Genomic DNA, 19653 nt, shown 5'->3' on the forward strand with positions numbered 1-19653 from the left:
ATCAGTTCTGCTAATCCAAAATCCCGCTAACTAGAACATATGGGAATTCCCCTTTTTAATGCATATTTTGCTTTGTTTTTGATGTTCTGTAAATAAAAGGGACTTTTCTTTAATACAATTTATGTAATACCTTTTCTAAATATCTGCAAAACTATGCGTAGTCTGTCTGTCTATCTGTCTAATCTATCATCAGCTAAAAATAATGAAGAGTAATGTAGATTGCTCATTAGTTGCTGAAGGAGATAACTGGCTATAATAAAATAAAATGTGTTTTATAAATGAACAAGCCATTGTGGTGTTTCCAAGTAAGGGCAATCTGGTCAAAAAAGTGGTAAATTGAAAGAGTAAAGGACTCTTTTGTTACTGTTATATCTTCGTCAATTCCTAATAGAAACCATGTTACTTTATCAAAATATACAGTAACTTCTTTTCATCAAAAATAAGATCCAAAAAAGTGGGCTGTTATGGACTGATCCGATCCCTGTAGATTGTAGCAATTTTGAGTGTTACCATGTTAAATATTTTTCTTCATAACTTCAGGTATTAACTAATATACAGTAAATAATTAATAGAGATTTCTGAGAAATTCTGTACCCCCTTTGTAAGCAGATCTAGGCCAACCAGAATGCTTAAGTGCAGCAAAGCAAGAAGTATTAAAAGAGGAATATAGGGCCAAATCCTGTAGGCCTTACATAGGAAAGCTTCTTAATGGAGGGGGGAAAGGCTCTAATTGACATAAATTGGCTTTGACTCAGTCTCTTTAGTATGTGCTTAGCATTTAGCATATGAATAGTTCCATTGAACACAACTAGTCTGTGAATACATCATGCTGTTCATCTTAGAAAAGAGACAACTAAGGGGAGATATGATAGAGGACTATAAAATCATGAACGGTGTGGAGAAAATGAATAGGGAAGTGTTCTTTACCCCTTCACATAACACAAGAACCAGGGCTCATCCAATGAAAATAATAATAAAACAAACACAAGGAAATACTTTTTCACACACATCCCAGTCAACCTGTGGAACTTGTTGCCTTGAGAGGTTGTGAGGGCCAGAAGTATAACTGGGTTCAAAAAAGAACTAGGGTAAGTTCATGGAGGATGGGTCCATTAATGGCTATTAACCAAGATGGTCAGGGATGAAACCCCAAGCTTCTAGTGTCCCTAAACCGCCAGAAGCAGCCATAGAATGGATCACTCAATAATTGCCCTATTCTGTTCATTCCTTCTGAAGCATCTAGTACTGGCCACTGTCAGAAGACAGGATACTGGGCTAGATGGACCATTGGTCTGACTCCCTATGGCCATTATGTTATGTTCTTACTACTTAGTACAGCGAAGCTGTACTACATAACTGAAAATCCAATGACAGTCCTAAGAAAGAACTTTCTTTTATTTAATACAAGCAATAAATTTTATAAGGCCATAACTTCAAAACATGTCAGGCACAAAATTATTTGTAGACATATTTCAGCCTTAAAAAGCATAATGCTACAGAACTTCATTACATCCAACCCACCCATCATTTCCATTATTTTCAATTATGACTAGTATTAAAGGGAACACAGCTCCAGAAAAAAATTCACCCTGAACATATTTTCCTCTTCTGCCCTTTTATAATAGGCAAACTATATAAGAACACTTCTTACACAATGATTTCACTAATAGAAGTGAAAATAATTTCTACATTTATTACATGTATTTTTGGGTACACAATCATGAATACTATGAGCAAGATGATGATTTGGTTAATACCGTGTAATTCCACAGTAAATCAGTTGAGTTTCTTATCCATCTAGTTGAATTATAAGCAAAATTAACACAGATAAAATCCATGAATTGGTAAATTATCTTGTGGTCTATACCACAATCATTTCAGTGTACACTGGCAGGTTAGTGTTAATAGTCGCCTTAAGGTTAGCCCAGAAAAGGCCATGTTTGCTTTTCTCCTTTGGCCACTCCAAGTATGTTCTCTTTGCCATGAGAGCTTTCAGCTTGTGATATCTGGCAGAAATAAGATACTGTGGGATTGGTTCCAGTAAAATGAGGATTAAGCTACTGGAACTTTCACTAAATAATTTGTGATGGGCAAAGTAAAGCTCATAGTGGCACCATTCACTCTGGACAAAATTGGGAGACAAAACAAAGATTGATTTGTGGCTTTTCTCAATGCAGTTTATAATGTTCTCAACTATGCTTTTGCCAGGAATGAAGTTCCTCTCATGCAGACAGATCTGTACAGACCCATCTTCCTTCTCCAGGTTTGGGATCAGATGATTCTTCACCCAGAGGGAATCCCGTTCACTGTATGAAATAAAAGCATGAAACTGTAAAATGCTTTGCAGATCTTCAGGGTGACTCTTCCGAACCCTACGTTTTGTTTGTGTCCACTGCCACATCATCTTCAAATACCACATTATGTCAAAATAGATACACAGAAAGGATGTCACAGCCACTACCACCATTGTAACAACTAGAGCTATAACAAGCAAGAGAGTTGTATTGCAAGACAGTTCACACAACTGAAAGTCCTTTAGCTCGGTTCCGTTTAAGTCATCTGGATATTCACACACATAAGATTCTGGCCAGCCAACCAACCTTCTGCCTGATTTTTTTTCAAAATTAACAAAGTCTTGTAATTCACAAGAACATTGGAATGGATTGTGTCCTCCTCTGAGCTCTCTGATATTTTGACAGCTATGGAAGAAGTCAGATGATGGGATGAGAATTGAATTCTCTTCTATATTCAGTAATTCCAGACCCCTAAAATGACTACATCCAGGCAGCTCAGCTAACCTGTTAAATGCAATATTTAGCTCTTTCAAAGCTTTCAGTTCAGTAATGTCTTTGGGGACCGTTCTGATTTGGTTATTTTGCAGATCAAGTATTTGGACATTGATTGGCAAACATCCAAAAACTGAGTCTGTCAATTTGTTTGAGGACAAATTCAGTTTAGCCAGAGTTCCAACCCAGTGGCAGTGGTTCTCATCATAATACAACAAATTCCTACTTATGTCCAAGTGTTTCAATTATTTCATTTTACGCGTCATGGAGCTCACCTTGGAAAGATCCTCTAATTGATTTCTCTGTAAGATAAGCATTTTCAAATGAGTCAGAGTGTCACAGTTCTTAAATACCTCATCTGTCAGGGCATTGTATGAAAAATCTAAATATTGAAACAGGCTAGTGGAAGAAGGGCAAAGCATGTGTGGCATATACGCATCAGATATTGTCAAATTTTCAATGTTCATATCTGAAAATGTTTTGTACAGAATATCTTGAAAGAAAAAACCTTAGTACAAATATGGTCCAGTATAAGTGCTTTCATTGAACTACCTGAAAAGCTATTGGGCACAATCTGTCTAAAGAGTGAAAAGTCAGTATTGGTTGTACTCTGAATAGATCCCCTAAAGGTCAATTTTTTCACAGTGAAATATTCTACAGGTGTAGACCAAACAATCATGAAAATTCGCACAAGGATACTCCAGGACAAATCCACATTGTTGAACCTCAGATTGAGTGTCTTGAATTTCAAAGGGTCAAAAGGAGGGAAAGGGAAATCCGTAGAGTTATATATAATATTTGACAAGTCTAACTTCTCTGAAGTGTTCATTCCATGATACAAAAGGGGAAAGCAAAGTTTTTGTTTATTGGGAAAACATGTGAAGGTTCTTTGTGTTTAAGACTATCAGACTCTTGGCTTCATAGTGAGCAAGGTCTTCTAAGATTAGGAAGACAGTATGCAGTTGCAAATGTGTAATACCTCTGAAGTCTGACTTTCGTATCATTGTGGCACTCAGTCCCAGGTCTTCCAGGTTCAACATATTGCCAAATTCCTGACAGATGGGCAAAGTTTTAAACTTATTTAAGGAAAGATCTAAATGTCTAAGACCAGCAAGAGTCTGACAGCACATATTCCACAAGTTGTTATGAGATAAATCTAAGCATTCTAATTTCTCATTGACTTTGAAAACATTGAAGTCCAGCTCTCTGATTAGATTATGAGAGAGATTTAATACTTGCAGTTCAGGCAGAGAACTGAAGTCTGAGATATGAAGTTCAGAGATATTTTTCTGAGATATGTTGTATGTCTTGACTGGCTTTTTGGAACACAAGCCAGAAAGCTGCTTGAATAGTGGCAGTAAATTCATTTTCCATAGACAGCTGGATATTATTCCACAGTGTGAATGTAAAGATACAAGCAAAAATGAAGATATTTGCTGGGAATCCCATGGTTTCCTCCAGTATTATGCTGGCTCTTTAAAGATGTTGATAATTGTGTTTTCTGTCTAGTACTTTTCAGTGCTGACTCCAACCCTATAAAAAGAAATAGTATGATTACATTGTTGTATTTTTAGTGAGATGAGGGTATGTGGTAGAGTATAATTTCACCACATAGTTTATATAATAAAAATGATATCCTGCACATTATTTTTCTAAATTAGTATCAAATTCATATTATTTATTTCCGGTAATTTCTCAAGGACAATTTCTTTGTTAAGTATAAAGGTAAAGCAGCACAAAGAGACTCGTGCTTTTATTTTGTTAAATATTTAGTATTTTTCAGTAGGATGGATACAAATACTGATGCCTTTTTAAAGAAAAAATACAGGTAGAAACTGCAAAGGTATTAGCAAATACAAACATCTCAGCAAACTTTAAAGTGAAACAAACTGAAACAGTATTGATGTATTCAGGCACTAAAGGAAAAATCTCATGTAAATAAGAATATCTTACTGTGACCCAGAATCTCCAGATCTAAAGTCTTCCATAGGATGTTCTAGATTGGTCTGGTCCTGACACAGTAGGTGACAAAGCTGCTACAAGCCTTGCAGCCCTGCCCAAAGGTCAGCTAAGCACAGTCCTTACACTCAGAGGAGCACAGGAGTTTCTCCTCCTGGTTTACAGGCAGGAAAATTGGTGTAATCATGGCCCTACACTCCCCCCACCACCAGCTCAAGGAGTCAGCCAGTGTGCGACAGAGAGCAGGCTACACCAAAGAGATGGTGCTGAGTGTTCATTCCCACTGTGAACTAGTGAGCTTGGGGAAGAATTGTCCCTCCTCCTAAGTACAGCAACTACAACATATCAAAAAGTGTAGAACAATGTGATTACAGTGTGACCAAAGTGTAGTCAATGTATCTGTATGATCCAGTATTCCACACAAAGCTAGCACTAACCTCATGGCACTGCAAAGGCCCCCACGTCTGCTAGTTTCAGCCCTGCATTGCCTTGAAGTGGCAGCAGGACAGACCAAGAAGCTCTAAGAAAGGCCAAGGAGGAAAGCAGCATAAGGAAGGATCTGTGGGTTAAAATCTCCATGGTGACAGATATTGTGGAGACAGAAACTGGCCCAATGTACTGATCTTATGGCCAAACTTTTCAGCATTATGAAGAGTCTTGAAGGGGTGTTTGCCCAACAACAGGCCAAGAATGTTGGTGGCATTACTATCATCTAAGTGTATGTCCATATTATACTCACAGGGTGTGATTGCAGCTCAAGTAAACATACCCGAGCTAGCTTCAATCTAGCCAGCTCAGGTCCTGGAGCAATGAAGATGCACAGTGCACCCTTCAGTATGGGCTGCAAAAGCCCACTCAGAACCCTGGGTAATTATTCACAGAGCTAACCCATGCTGAAGCTTGCCACAGCTTCACTGTCCCAGTACTTGCGCTAGCTCTGGTGCATTCACTTGAGCTGCAATCCCCTCCTGTGATGATGATAGACATACCCCAAGGCAAGTAATTAATGCAATGAACACCCGACTTTAAGTGCCAGTGACTCCTGTTGCAGGAGAAATATAAAACCCTGCACTTTGGTTCTAGGCAGGTAAAATGCTTTTCAGCTCACCCTTAAAGTAATTTTTGTTTAAATAACAATCAAGAATCAACTTTTATGTATTCTGTGGTATAATCCTAATTAGACTCAGTCTAATTTGATTAGACTAATAAAAAATCTCTTCCCCTCATCTCTCAGTTCCCTTTTTAATTTGAGACAAGGAAAGCAAAAATACATGTAAAATAAAGCTAATAAAGGCAACAACAGAAGAGTAACAGGATGAAGTGGAAATGTAACTGCTGAGGAAAACAATATTTTATAATAATATGGGCCAGCTTCTGCCCCACAGGAGCTGTATGAGTGCATCTGAGGACAGAAGTTGGTTTTATATCAAGCTCAGACTGGTCTACAGGGCTATATTGAAATTTCCCAGGAAGCACCAGGACAGGGAGACTCCCACACCCCCTCCAAACAGTGGCAGATCCCATTCATCTGCAGCTTTGAGTCATGGTTGGCAGAGGACCCCAAATATCAGTAAAACACAGAGCTATATGAAGGTGAGCCCACTGCTGTGGGAAAATGAAGTCAGGAGACGTAGTAAGTGAGGATTTGGAGGAACCCAAGCTGTGCACTGTTCTCCCTTGTGTTTACATTTAGCATGCTGTTGTGGTATGAACTATGGTGAAGTGTTATCTGAGACAGGCACCGCATATGCATAACACTGTTTGGTGCTAAAGTCAAACACTGAAGCAGCTCAGCCTACCAGAGAATGGTAACATGAAGAGGCAGCAGCAGTGATACTCCCACTTCCCTTTTACGCTGGTTGGAAAATGGAGAAATTTGCCAAGATATTTGCTATATTTTTGTCCCTTTTTTTGTTGAAATTCAACATTCAGATGAAAATTTTCACTGAAATTTCAAAATTCAAATAATTCTAGTCAACATTAGAGGAAACAACACCAGCCCCCTGGAGTCTGGTGGTGGGGTGAATAAAGACAGTATGAGCCACTATTGTCCATTTCGCCATTAAATACTCTTTATCTCCTTTCTCTGAAGGCATTTGTCTCCCAGTTCAAAGCATCTTCATGCACACACCAAAATATGAAGGATATATACAGAACACAGCCTACAAAGTCAATAGCAAGTGAAATGTACTCCTGGGCAAAGGGCTAGCAAAAGGCTTATGCAACACCTAAGTCCCACTTAACCCCTTCAAGGCAAGACTTAAGTGATATCAAGTTTTCATGTTGGTCCTCTGCATAAGGGTGAATTTCTTTCCAAATGCAAACTCCTTTTATAATCAATAATGACCACAGATAAAAAGCAGATAAATAAAGTGGAATATTTTTCACTCATTCTCAATACTTCTAACAAACAGAATCTCACTGCATTTTATTAAGATACTGATACTACAGTTCGGTACAAGGAAACAATTGTCTACATGCTCATCTTAACATATGGGATACTTATATGACCGTATGGCTTATCTGGAAGTAAAGCTGCCTGCTACGTAGAGTATTTACCAAAGTCAAACTGCTTAAAATAATACTGAGACAAGTTTGATGGTGTAACAATGGATGTTTCTGATAATAGCACAGATGATGTCGAGATTTACCACGTCTCTCCTCAGTCATATGTACAAAAAACAGGAAGCAAAACCTTCACTGTCAACTTCACATTGTACTGAAGCCTTTTTCAGGGCTCAATATGCAAGATGTTGAGTGCTGTTTCATGTAAGAACATAAGAAGCTCTTTATTAAGAGAACTGTTTACAGTGGTGCTACAACTGTGACTGGCTTTCTAGCCATATGTACACAGAAGGGCTTCCTGGCACTTCTTCCACACTCCTCCTCCTTTCCATGTTTGAATCAACATGACAAGCACAAACTGAAAACCTCTGGAGAACACTGTGATGCTTGTCTCAGACCATGCCTCAAGTGCTAAGAGCTCATGTTTGTGTTGATGTGCTCACAAAAATGTGGGAGGTGGGGGGGGTCAAAACTGTTCCCCTTGTCCTGCGGAGTGGAGTGACATGGGAAGGGCCTGACGTGGGGAACTGAAAGAGGGTTCCCAATATCGTGTGCTCTCTCCAGGTTGCAGGCCATGGCTAGGTTGGCCTGCTGGTTTGAATATAGTGTCACAGTGTTCTCCAGCAGAGCTGTTTGCTTCTGCATCATGTCCTGCAGACTTTCTTGTATGTCTTTTCATCATTCTCCAAATGTTCCCCTTCTGTGTCCAGGTGCTCCATCGAAAGCCTCTGGCAGTATAACTACACTAAAAAAAAAAAAAGACCTGTGGCACAGCTGCGACTAGCCTGCGTCTGCTGTTTTGGACGCAAGGGGCTTAGGCTGTGGGGCTAAAAACTGCAGTGAAGATATTCAGACTTGGGATGGAGCCTGGGACCTGAAACCCCTTGAGGGGGTGGGCATCAGAGGCTGAGCTCCAACCTGAGTTCAAAAGTCTACACTGCATTTTTAGCCCCACAGCCCAAGCCCCATGAGCCTGAGTCAATTGGCCTGGGTTCTGAGACTCAGTGTTGCGAGGTTTTTATTGCTTGATCTTCTGCACCTTATTACTCCAGACATCTCCTCCTCATCCTCTTGAGCTTCCTTCAGAGATTTTTCAAATATTCAGCAGCTGATAAGGCCCCTCGCTGTGAAGGTCATGACATTTCAGCTACCGGGGAGCAGAGACACTGCACAAGAAGTTATTGTCCCAATACTAATATCCATGCCTACAATTACAAAAAGTTATCCTTTTTTCTTCAGTTTTGGAATGTTGTTGCCATCTGTTCTTCCCATTCTGGGGTGCACTTGGAGATAGTAAGACATTTTCCACCTTACTTTTCCTTTCTTGAAGACCCCTGTAAAGCTGGGTGGTAGGCTGTGGGGTTGCTGGTGGGCTCAGGGTGGGGTGAGGCAGTAGCAGGGGGAAGGTTACTAAATGCATGCGCACCTCAGCAGGCTGTTATGTTGGAGAACGTTACCCTGAGACACATCCCCGAGATGCAGAGAAGGGTTTTGTTCAAAAAGGCAATGGGCAAACTGGAAAGACATGGCAGCACTGCTATTTACCAGCATACTATTCCCTCAGCTGATGCAGGAATAGAAGGGAAAAACTAAGTGTATGGCTGACCCTGAGAACGCTGCATTGCCTTACAATGTGCATGTCAAAATACCGCATTTTCTTTTACTTAAATTCTCTTTTATAACATCTGCATATCAGCACAAAGTTCAATAAATTTACAAGATTAATAGACTTCTGCAGTAATTGGCTTGAACCCAAGGGATTAAGAAAACTGAAGGTCTGATTAAAATTAGCCATGAATCTTTATAATCTCTGTATATAGTGCTGTTGTAGCTGTGTCAGTCACAGGATATTAGAGTAACATGGTCAGTGAGGTAAAATCTTTGATTGGACCAACTTTTGTTGTTGTTTTGTTTGTTTATTTTCACAATCCTCTGATTATAATAATGTAAAATGTATTTTGATAGAGGATTAGTCGTCATCAATGTACAATATACAGCACTTTCTATGAATAGCTTAACAGCAGCACTGCAACATCCAGTTCCCTGGGACTTAGGAGCTGAGACTGAATGGTCACTCATACTTCCCTTCCTGGATAAGTTTCTCTTTATGATCCCTGTCAGTTCTGATGACGTACCACCAGAAGAGAATGGGTCCTATCCCAAACAACACACCAACAGGGAAGTTTTGGAAGCTTGAGGCAGGCATGGATTGCCAGATGCTCTGCCTCGGCCCAGCGCTTCTCCAGTGACTCATTGTACTTGGCCCAGTCCAGTTATCGGAGCAAGGCCAGGAGGTCTGGCTGGTAGCTGGAGGTCAAGGAAGAAGAGGGTGCTGCCATTTTGGAGAGCCGCACTACGCCAGATCTCTTCCTCAGGTCTGGGAAAGGTATTCGGTGTCACAGCTAAATACAGCGTCAAACAGCTAGTTTAGCATAAGTACTTAGCATGTATTCTATGGAACCATTTAAGGTGAAGTGGCCCATTAACACCCCTGCAAGTCATAAGACATAAAGGGGTGGTTAGTGGGTTACCTACTGTTGTAATTGTGACAGGTTGGATCCCTTAAGGGTCCCTTTGCGTGTCACTTGGGGGTACAGAGGACTTATGATAGGCTAAGGAGGAATTTCTACTGGCCAGGAATACAGAATGATGTGAAACATTATTGCAGGTCTTGTGTGGTGTGTCAGGAGAGGAAAAAACCTGTAGGACCCCAGAGGGCTCTGCTGCGTCCCTTACCTGTCATACAGGGGGCATTCCTGAGGGTGGCAATGGACATTGTGGGTCCAATGACGTGCCCCGCTCAGAGGGGGAACAAGTATATCTTAGCGGGGTGGATTTTGCCACTAGATACCCTGAGGTGGCCACTCTGTCCAATATAGAAGCTGAGACAGTGACAAGAGCCCTGCTCACTATATTCAGCAGAGTGGGCTTCCCTAAGGAGATTTTGTCTGATTGGGGGGCAAACTTTATGGCGCAGTTGTTCAATGAGCTATGGAAGGTGTGTGGCATGAAACTACTTAAGACTGCCCCCTATCACCCTCATGCCAATGGATTCATGGAAAGGTTCAATGGGAACTGTTTGACCCAGGTCAGATAGCTCTATACAATGAGAACTATTTGACCCAGATCACAGCAAAATAGCTTTCCAGAAAGTAGGGGGAAGATAATAAAAAGATGGACAATGACAACATGAGGGAAACTCACTCTCCCTACAAGACACTTGAAAACACCTGAGGAACAAAGACTGAAACGTGAGAAGTGATGGTCCCAGGCTAAGATCTTTAGCCTGTGCACGAAAACCTGGGAAAGCCAAGGCAACTTGTGCCTTAAGAATCTGCCAGCCTGTTTATCACTCAGGGTGAGAATTTGCTAATTTGTATCCTACCTTTCTAGTGTGTCAAGCTTAGTTTGCATGTTTTGTTTCATTTGCTTAGTAATCTGCTTGGTTCTTGCTATCTCTTATGCTCACTTAAAATTCACCTTTTGTAGTTAATAAACTTATTTCTTATTTATAATATAACCCAGTTTGTGCAATTCATAATGGGATGGGGGGGGGGAGAAGTCATGCACATCTCTGTTCACATTAAGGAAGAGGGCAATTTATAAGTTTGTGCTGTGCAGATTTTTCTATACAGTGCAAGACAGTATTATTCTGGGTTTATCTCTCAAAAGAGGTGTGCACGTGAGTGTTGGGAGGAGTCCTCTCACACAGAGCTGACTTCAGTCTTTGGCTGCAGCGAGGTGTGGCCTACCTGCATGTGTGTGCTACAAGAGGCCGGAGAGCATCATTCAGCAAAGCAGGGAGAGGGAACCCTGGCTGGTGGAGCTGGAGAGGCTCAGTGAAATCCCAGTACATCAGGTGGCATCCCAGTCAGGGGGGGTCCAACACATCACAGCAATAAGCCATAAATCCAGTGTCTTTGTTCAGTCCATGATTTTTAGTGTCTAGTAAAGTTATGAATTTAAGCTTCCAGGTTCATGTTTGACAGTGTTGTGAAGATTTCCTTTGAGGATGAGGACTGATAGGTCAGATATAGTGAGTGATCACTTTGTGAAAAGTGTTCACCCACAGGTGATATAGTATTTTTGTCTTATGTCTATAGGGGTGTTAATGGATCACCTCACCCTTGAATGGTCCCTTAGATCAGGGGTTCTCAACCTTTTTCTTTCTGAGGCCCGCCCAACTTGCTATAAAAACTCCACTGCCCAACTGTGCCACAACTGTTGTCCTGCATATAAAAGCCAGGGATGGCATTAGGGGGAGGTCAATTGCTCACGACCCCACATCACAGGGGGCCCTGCTAAGCTAACTTGCTGAGGCTTCAGTTTCAGCCCCAGGTGGCAGGGCCCTGAGCTTCAGTCCCATGCAGTGGGGCTTCAGCTTTTTGCCCTAGGCCCTATTAAGTCTAATGCCAGCCCTGCTTGGCGGACCCCATGAAACCTGATTGCCCCCAGACCGCTGGTTGAGAACCACTGCCTTAGAATATGTGAAAGCAGCAAAGAATCCTGTGGCACCTTATAGACTAACAGATGTTTTGGAGCATGAGCTTTCGTGGGTGAATACCCACTTCTTCAGATGCATCTGAAGAAGTGGGTATTCACCCACGAAAGCTCATGCTCCAAAAGTCTGTTAGTCTATAAGGTGCCACAGGATTCTTTGCTGCTTTTACAGATTCAGACTAACACGGCTACCCCTCTGATACTTAGAATATGTGCTAACAATTTATGTTAAACTATCTGTTCAACCTTGTATTTAGCTGTGACACTGAGTACCTTTCCCAGACCTGAAGAAGAGCTCTATGTAGCTCAAAAATTTGTCTCTCTCAGCAACAAAAGTTGGTCTAATAAAATATATTACCTCACCCACCCAGGACCAGCACTAGGGGGTTGAGCGCCCCAGGCGCACGGCCATTTCGCTGACCCATGTGCTGGTCCCCCGGCTCCGCAGTTCTGCCTGCGGACGGTTGGCTGCTCCCGCTGCTCCAGTGGAGCTGCCCTAGTCGTGCCTGTGGGAGGTCCACCGCAGTCCCGCGAGCAGCTGACCGTCCACAGGCACAACTGCGGCAGCTCCACCGGAGCTGCGGACCAGCGGACCCTCCGCAGGCACAACTGCGGCAGCTCCACTGGAGCCGCGGACCAGCGGACCCTCCACAGGCACCCCTGCGTCAGCTCCACCGGAGCCGCCTGCCACCCCCTCCGGCAAAATGCCACCCCCTAATAATGCTGGCCCCCTAGGCAATTGCCTAAGCCGCCTGAATGCAAGCGCCGGCCCTTCACCCACCTTGTCTCTCTTATAATCTCTGTGCATTTTGAAATGTCTCTGTAGCCTAATTGTGGCAATATAGCTCATAAAATTTAAAGGCAGCTAAAAGCTCAGGGCACTGATCAAACTGTGAGCCAAAGTACTTTTTCTATTGCTTTCTGTCTTTGCCTTTACAATAAACACATCTACCATGCAATATGTTTGATTTTTAACCCCCACAGTGACACCATCTTGCGTGGACAGGGGAAGGAAGAGCAGTTGACCGGGAGGAAAAGGAAGAATCAAGCAGAATGGAAAAGTAGTGCAGCATGTTTGGCTGATAGTTGGGGGATTTGATACCTCAGGGAACTAAGCCTTTAAAGTCTCTGGCACAGATGTCATTTTGAACATGCTGAGGGGAACAGGAGGGTGATATGAGCACGTGGAAAGAGGCGTATACTTCTCCTCTGCCCCAAAAGGCAGTAGTTTAAATCACCCTATAGATTTGTATTATAACACAGCACCAAATACTTACTAGTAGAGCTTCCTCTGCAGCAGTTTTAGAGTGGCTCTCCACCTCAGTTTCAGAGGGCAACTCCAGTGCCTGGGTCTGTGCTTTGGGATTGGGCATGCTGAAGAGATCTTGGCTGACCGGGGAAATCTCCTTCTGGTCAGGATCTGTAGTCATAACGTGTTACAGCAGCCCAGCTGCAACGCTGTAAGTGTAAACAAGCCCATAGTAACCAAAAGTTAAGAGGAATTAATCAGTACCCCTTAAATGAAAGTCCTATTCTGAACATTGTACTCTTCATTCACAGAAACTGCATGATGCTATTTCTATTAATTATCTGAGCAAAGCTTTATCTGAACGTTTCACTGATTTAATCATTTCATTAAAAATGTAAAAAGTAGAAGTTTTTCACTTTATGTATCCTACGCATTCTGACTAAACTCCATACTTTCCACAGTGACCAGGTCTATGTTCATGCAAATATCTTAGTTCTGTCTGTGATCTTTATTTTGCTGCTTGTTTGCAGCTGATGCATTATTAAATAAATCTGTATTTATTATTAATAATAAGCACCTACATTTATATATATCGCCTTTCCTCAGGAATCAGCCTAAAGTCCTCTACATACCATGATTACTCACCCACCAGTGAAATGCAGACACTTCTGGGTTGGAAGATAGAAGCCATTCAGAACCAGCAGTACTCTCAAGTTTGTAGGAGGAGTGAAGAATAACTTCTCCATTTGAAACTGCAGACAGGAAGATAACGTAGCATGCCAGCTAAGCCTGATGGATGTAAGAGAGTGGTGACCGACAGATATATCAGCTGCAGAATGGTGAAGGGCTTTTTCCCTATGGACTTAAAAGAGGCTACCTCAGGTTAACTATAGACACCTGAGTCCAATTATGGGTTGCCTGCGATCTTAAAAAAAAACCCTATTCTGGTGCAAGAGAGGAGGGAGACATGAGAAACAAGCTGCTGCTCAATTAGAGGAAGCACAGAGACAAGGCTTCTCCTGGGTGGAAGGCTGCCTTCCTCCCTATAGGGAAAACAGCCAAGTTAACTGCTGTTTGTGGAAGGACTGGCAACCAGAAACAGCGTAGTGAGGGAACACCCCATAGAGGGGCAGGGAAAGGTATTTCTTTTGTGTTGTGAATATGGGTTTTTTGTTTCGCTCAGGAGAACTACTCAGGCCTTCCCTGAATATTGAATATTGAATATTCTGAATATTGAAAAATTAACCAGAGTGAATATAAAACTTCCGGAGCAGAACTCCAGGCTCCCACACTGCCAAAGGGAGAAATGTTGCAGCCCAGGAAGAGAAGGAGGTGCCTTGCCACAGTTCGCAGAACATTAAGCAAGTTGGAACTTGACCATTAGCAGTGGGACTCATCCATACAATTTGTTAGTGATTGCAAGTTGCTAGGGCATTGGGTTGTATGTCTCAGGCAAGTGAGTGTTTGCTTACTTCTCCATAGCCTTGCTGATTGCCATCATTTAGACCCCTATGTAAGGTGTGAAAAGTGTGTGTAAAATGCCATCATGAATGTAAGCGGGTGGAGAAATCTGATGTAATAGAATTTTACACCAACTTGCATAGAGTTAAATGTCTACACAAGAATCACAGTGCTAGAGCATTAACTTCTGAAGGGAAAGTGCCATGTATTGAACCACCACCACCACCACCACCACTTCCTCTTGGCTTATTATTTTATACAGATGAGTGTTACAGGAAAACTTCTATTCAAAGTTTACCTGAGGATGAAGAAAATGCAGCCTGTTTTTTCTCTCCACATAAAAAGTATTAATAAAACACCAGTTTTACTAAGATCTTGACATTTCCTCCCTGAAGAATGCCTAAACTCTTGTAGGGTCCCCAGATTCTGCTGCTGTGCAGTTGAGCTTCATCTCTGCATCATTTGGGAATTCTATAGCACTGAAGCTAAGCAAGAGCTGAGTTTCACATACTGCAACCGGAGGGTAAACCAAGAGCTTTAGTCAGCCGTAGTTCAGACAATCTGGCTTGCACTGCATAATATTTTAATTACCAGAATGGCAACCTCCTCCTTACGCATATTTTCCTATTCGTGTGAGTCTTGAATGTCTTTATGCACTAGTTCTGTTTGTTCGTAAACTATATTATTGCTACTGATGAAGATGACCATGGAGACACCAGGAATTAAGTCTGCTGATAATGCTGTTTGGCTACTGAAGGCCTGTGTATATTTATAAACTTCCTCTTTCTGATAACTGACATGCTTCAGTAGTTACCACTTTCAATGCAGTAATATATACAGACTTCCTCAGTGTACACAGAAAGTGGGTGAGTCTGCTGACCAATATGTTTCTACTTTCCCAGAACTTGTGGGTAAGTGCCACCACAGGAATACATGATCAGCGGCCTTCCCATGGAGAAAAAAGTCATGCCCCATGTAAGTGAGCAATTTCTCCTTGGACCAAAATTAATTTTATGGGAAGCTGTATAAGTGCTACCCCAGCAGACTCTTCTGTGACAGAGGCTAAAATAATTGCTCAAAGGACTACAGACCACAATCCAACCTATTTTTTCCCATGTGGAATCAGGGAAGTAAATTGGATTCAAAGGCACAACACATATTTTAGCTTTTCTGTCATGCCTCTGGCGCAAAGTATAGGCAGGAGAATAATGACACTTGAATGGGCCTCAAGCACAAGTTTAAATTTTTCCCCACTCCTACTTACAAGCATTCCCTTCCTATGCTCAGCCATTCTAAGATTTTGAACAGTACTAGTAACCTGCCATTAGATATTACTGCCAGTGATCACTTCCGTAAAGTGCCAGAAGTAGCTTTTTGTTCCTAGGTTACTTCCACAATGGTAAGTAAACTTCTGTTAACAATTTTCAGTCCTGAAAGAAATCAAGAGAGTCAATATCATCTATAGAATGTAATGAATTCCTGGGGAGAATTATGAACCATCAACTATCTGCCTTTATCCTCAGGCCAATAGGGGAAAAGAATACAATGAATTCTTAAAGTGCCACACACCACACAGGTCATTTAACTGAGCTCTGAAAGACTATTTGCAAATTGCTGACCTAGACAAAAAGCCATGGGATTTTCACATAGAACTGTCAAGCAAACCAACATACAAGAAGTGTCAACTGTCTCCTGGAGAATCATTGGATGAGGAGTACACAGCCTAAGTTAAATGGGATAGTCTCCAAAAGCTAAAGGGCTAAATTATAGTTGGCCATACACAGATGCACAAGTGGGAAAAACGTGCAGAAAGCCATTCTTTTTCCATGAATGCAGAAGGCAGTCACAATTTGACAGCAGGCACTAGTGGGGATAAGGACAGCAGAAGTACCATGCTCAGAAAGGGGTGCGGGGCTGAATGGGGCAACAGAAAGGATACTGCATTACCACTTAGCATGGTATAAATACCTAAATTAGGTATACAGACAGACCACTTTACATACTAGCAGAGAGATGCAGGAAAGCAAAATCTATATCTTTTTAAGGTTTAGAAAGCACAAGTCTTCATCACACTCACCCAGGATTAGTTCTTCACAGAATATGCAGAATAAAAGTAGACCAGTAATATATACACTTGGTGCTTTAAAGGGGCAAGTGATGTTAGCTATAAAAATAAAAAAATCATATATAACGAATGGCAGAAAGGGGAAGTGAACAGTAATGAATGCAAATCAGAAGCTAGGAATTGTAGAAAATTGATAAGGGAAGCAAAGGGATATAAAGTGAAATCATTGGTCAGCAGAGTTAATGACAATATGAAGACGTTTTTAAGTATATTAGGAGAAAAAAGAATCCTAACAATGGTATTAGTCCATTACTAGATGGAAATGGTAGAATTATCAATAATAATGCAGAAAAGGCAGAAGTGTCCAATAACTATTTCTGTTCTGTATTTGGGAAAAATAGATGTAGTTTCAGCATATGATGATGATAACATTCTTTCCATTCCACTGGTATCTCAAGATGACGTTGAGGAGAAGCTACTAAGTGACACATTTTTAAATCAGCAGGCCGAGAGAGTTTGCATCCAAGAGTTTTAAAAGAGCTGGCTGAGGAGCCTGATGGACCATGAATGTTGATTTTCAGTAGGTCTTGGAACACTGGGGAAGTTCCAGAAGACTGGAAGAAAGCTAATGTTGTGCCACTATTTTAAATGGGTGAATGGAATGATCAGGGTAAATATAAGGCTGTCAGTCTGATATTGAGCCCAGGCAAGATAATGAAGCAGCTGATATGGGACTCGATTAATAAAGAATTAAAGGAGGGTAACATAATTAATGCCAATTAACATGGGTTTATGGAAAATAAAACCTGTCAAACTAACCTGATATCTTTTTTTGATGAGATTACAAGTTTAGTTGATGTAATATGCTTAGACTTATGTATGGCATTTGATGTGATACCACACAAAAAAATTTTTTTAAACTAGAATGATATAAAATTAACATGGAACATATTAAATGGATTAAAAGCTGGTTAACTGCCCTCTGGGCAGGTGGCATATGTGTGCATTTGGTGCAAGGAGCTCCTGGCCCTCAGAGACCGTGTACGGGCTTTGGAGACTAGGGTGGCTGAACTGGAGGACCTAAGGGATACAGAGAGGTATACAGATGAGACTTTACGGGACACAGTAGAATGGTCCCATCCCCAGTCTGACAGCCTCTGTGCTGTTGTGGAGGCTAAAAGTCTCCGGGAAGGAGAACATCCAACTGGAGCAGAGGGAAACAATCCCATAGTTGAGACCCTCCTTCCAGATGATGTCATGGTATCCTCTCACACTGAGGATACCTCTCCGGGAGAGGGAACGCCAGTTATTAGGAAGAGACAAGTAATAGTAATGGGAAATTTGATCATTAGAAACATAGATAGCTGGGTTTGCGAACCGTATGGTGATTTGCCTGCCTGGTACAAAGGTTGCAGATCTCTCGAGACATCTGGATAGACTTATGTGTAATGCTGGGGAGAAGCCTATGGTTGTGGTTTATGTAGGTACCAATGACATAGAGAAAGATAGGCGAGAGGTTCTGGAGGCCAAATTTAGGCTGCTAGGTAAGAGATTGAAGTCCAGGACCTCCATAGTAGCATTATCTGAAACGCTTCCAGTTCCAGATGCAGGGGCCAGACAGACAGGCAGAACTGCAAGGTCTCAACGAGTGGATGAGACGATGGTGTCAGAGAAAAACTTAGTTCTCACTTTCTGGTTGGGTGCAGCAAAATCAGATACTTTATTTCTCAAGCAATGCATAGAGGGAGAGCGTGCCCTAGGACACAGGGTTTCCCCCTCCCAGGCAGGTCTCTCTACAGGTAAACAATTACAGCAAACATTTATACTTTTTGTTACATACAATAATAAGCAACAGCTGCATTTTCTTTATACATAGGTCATCTTGAAATCTTATTTTTCTCACTTCTGTTTAGACGCTAGTCTACATTCCTCATTGTTGACACAAGGTTGCAACAACTTCTCACACAGTTCTACCACTCGCCTCACACAATCCCCGCTTCTACAAATCTCGCGTTATTAGGGTTACAGCTAGCCTGACTCTTGCTCACAGAGGTGACTGTTTGCATTGAAATCCCTGTCAGTTCTTGCTCTACTTCCACAATGGTGTAGGGAGGAGGGGGTTCGATTTATTGGAAACTGGGGAAATTTGGGGAAAAGGGGAGCCTATACAGGAAAGATGGGCTCCACCTAAACAAAAATGGAACCAGATTGCTGGCACTTAACATTAAAAAGGTCGTAAAACAGTTTTTAAACTAAGGGCTGGGGGAAAGCCGACAGGTGTGGAGGAGCACGTGGTTCAGACAGAGATATCCTTTAGGGGAGGATCTATCAATGGAGATTCTCTATGTCCTAGTAAGGAGGAGAGGGTGGAAGATGATAAAATACAGGTAGGATCTGATGAGAAACAGTAAAATGAAAAAAAGTCCCACTCAATTACATCATGTAATATCAGACAGCCAAAAAGTGACAAGTTTTTAAAGTGCTTATATACCACGCTAGAAGTCTAAATAATAAGATGGGTGAACTAGAGTGCCTCATTTTAAATTAGGATATTGATTTAGTAAGCATCACAGAAACTTGGTGGAATGGTGATAATCAATGGGACACTGTAATACCAGGGTACAAAATATATCAGAACGACAGAACAGATCCTCCTGGTGAGGGAGTGGCACTATATGTGAAAGAAAGCATAGAATCAAATGAAGTAAAAATCTTAAATGAACCAAACTGTACCATAGAATCTCCATGGATAGTAATTCCATGCTCTAATAAAAAGAATATAACAGGAGGGATAAATTACTAACCACCTGACCAGGATGGTTATAATGACTATGAAATGCTCAGGGAGATTAGAGAGGCTATTAAAATAAAAAACTCAATAATAATGGGGGATTTCAACTATTCCCATACTGACCGAGTACGTGTCACCTCAGGATGGGAGGCAGAGATAAAGTTTCTTAACACCTTAAATCACTGCTTCTTGGAGCAGCTAGTCCTGGAACCTGCAAGAGCAGAGGCAATTCTTAATTTAGTCCTAAGTGGAGCACAGGATCTGGTCCAACAGGTGA

The 19653-nt window shown here is 41.6% G+C and overlaps 1 protein-coding gene across 1 annotated transcript; it reads right to left on the reverse strand.

Annotated features, from left to right (window-relative positions):
- Positions 1-1454: 1454 nt before the first annotated feature.
- Positions 1455-14061, reverse strand: LOC115652806 (toll-like receptor 1). The gene is given in 6 exon segments (XM_030565270.1): positions 1455-3294; positions 3297-3661; positions 3663-4127; positions 4129-4319; positions 13088-13268; positions 13705-14061. Coding segments are annotated over 4 exon segments (2370 nt in total). The 5' UTR covers positions 4236-4319; positions 13088-13268; positions 13705-14061; the 3' UTR covers positions 1455-1861.
- Positions 14062-19653: the final 5592 nt, after the last annotated feature.

The sequence above is a fragment of the Gopherus evgoodei genome, chromosome 5, assembly GCF_007399415.2.
Source record: "Gopherus evgoodei ecotype Sinaloan lineage chromosome 5, rGopEvg1_v1.p, whole genome shotgun sequence".
Classification (NCBI taxonomy): domain Eukaryota; kingdom Metazoa; phylum Chordata; order Testudines; family Testudinidae; genus Gopherus; species Gopherus evgoodei.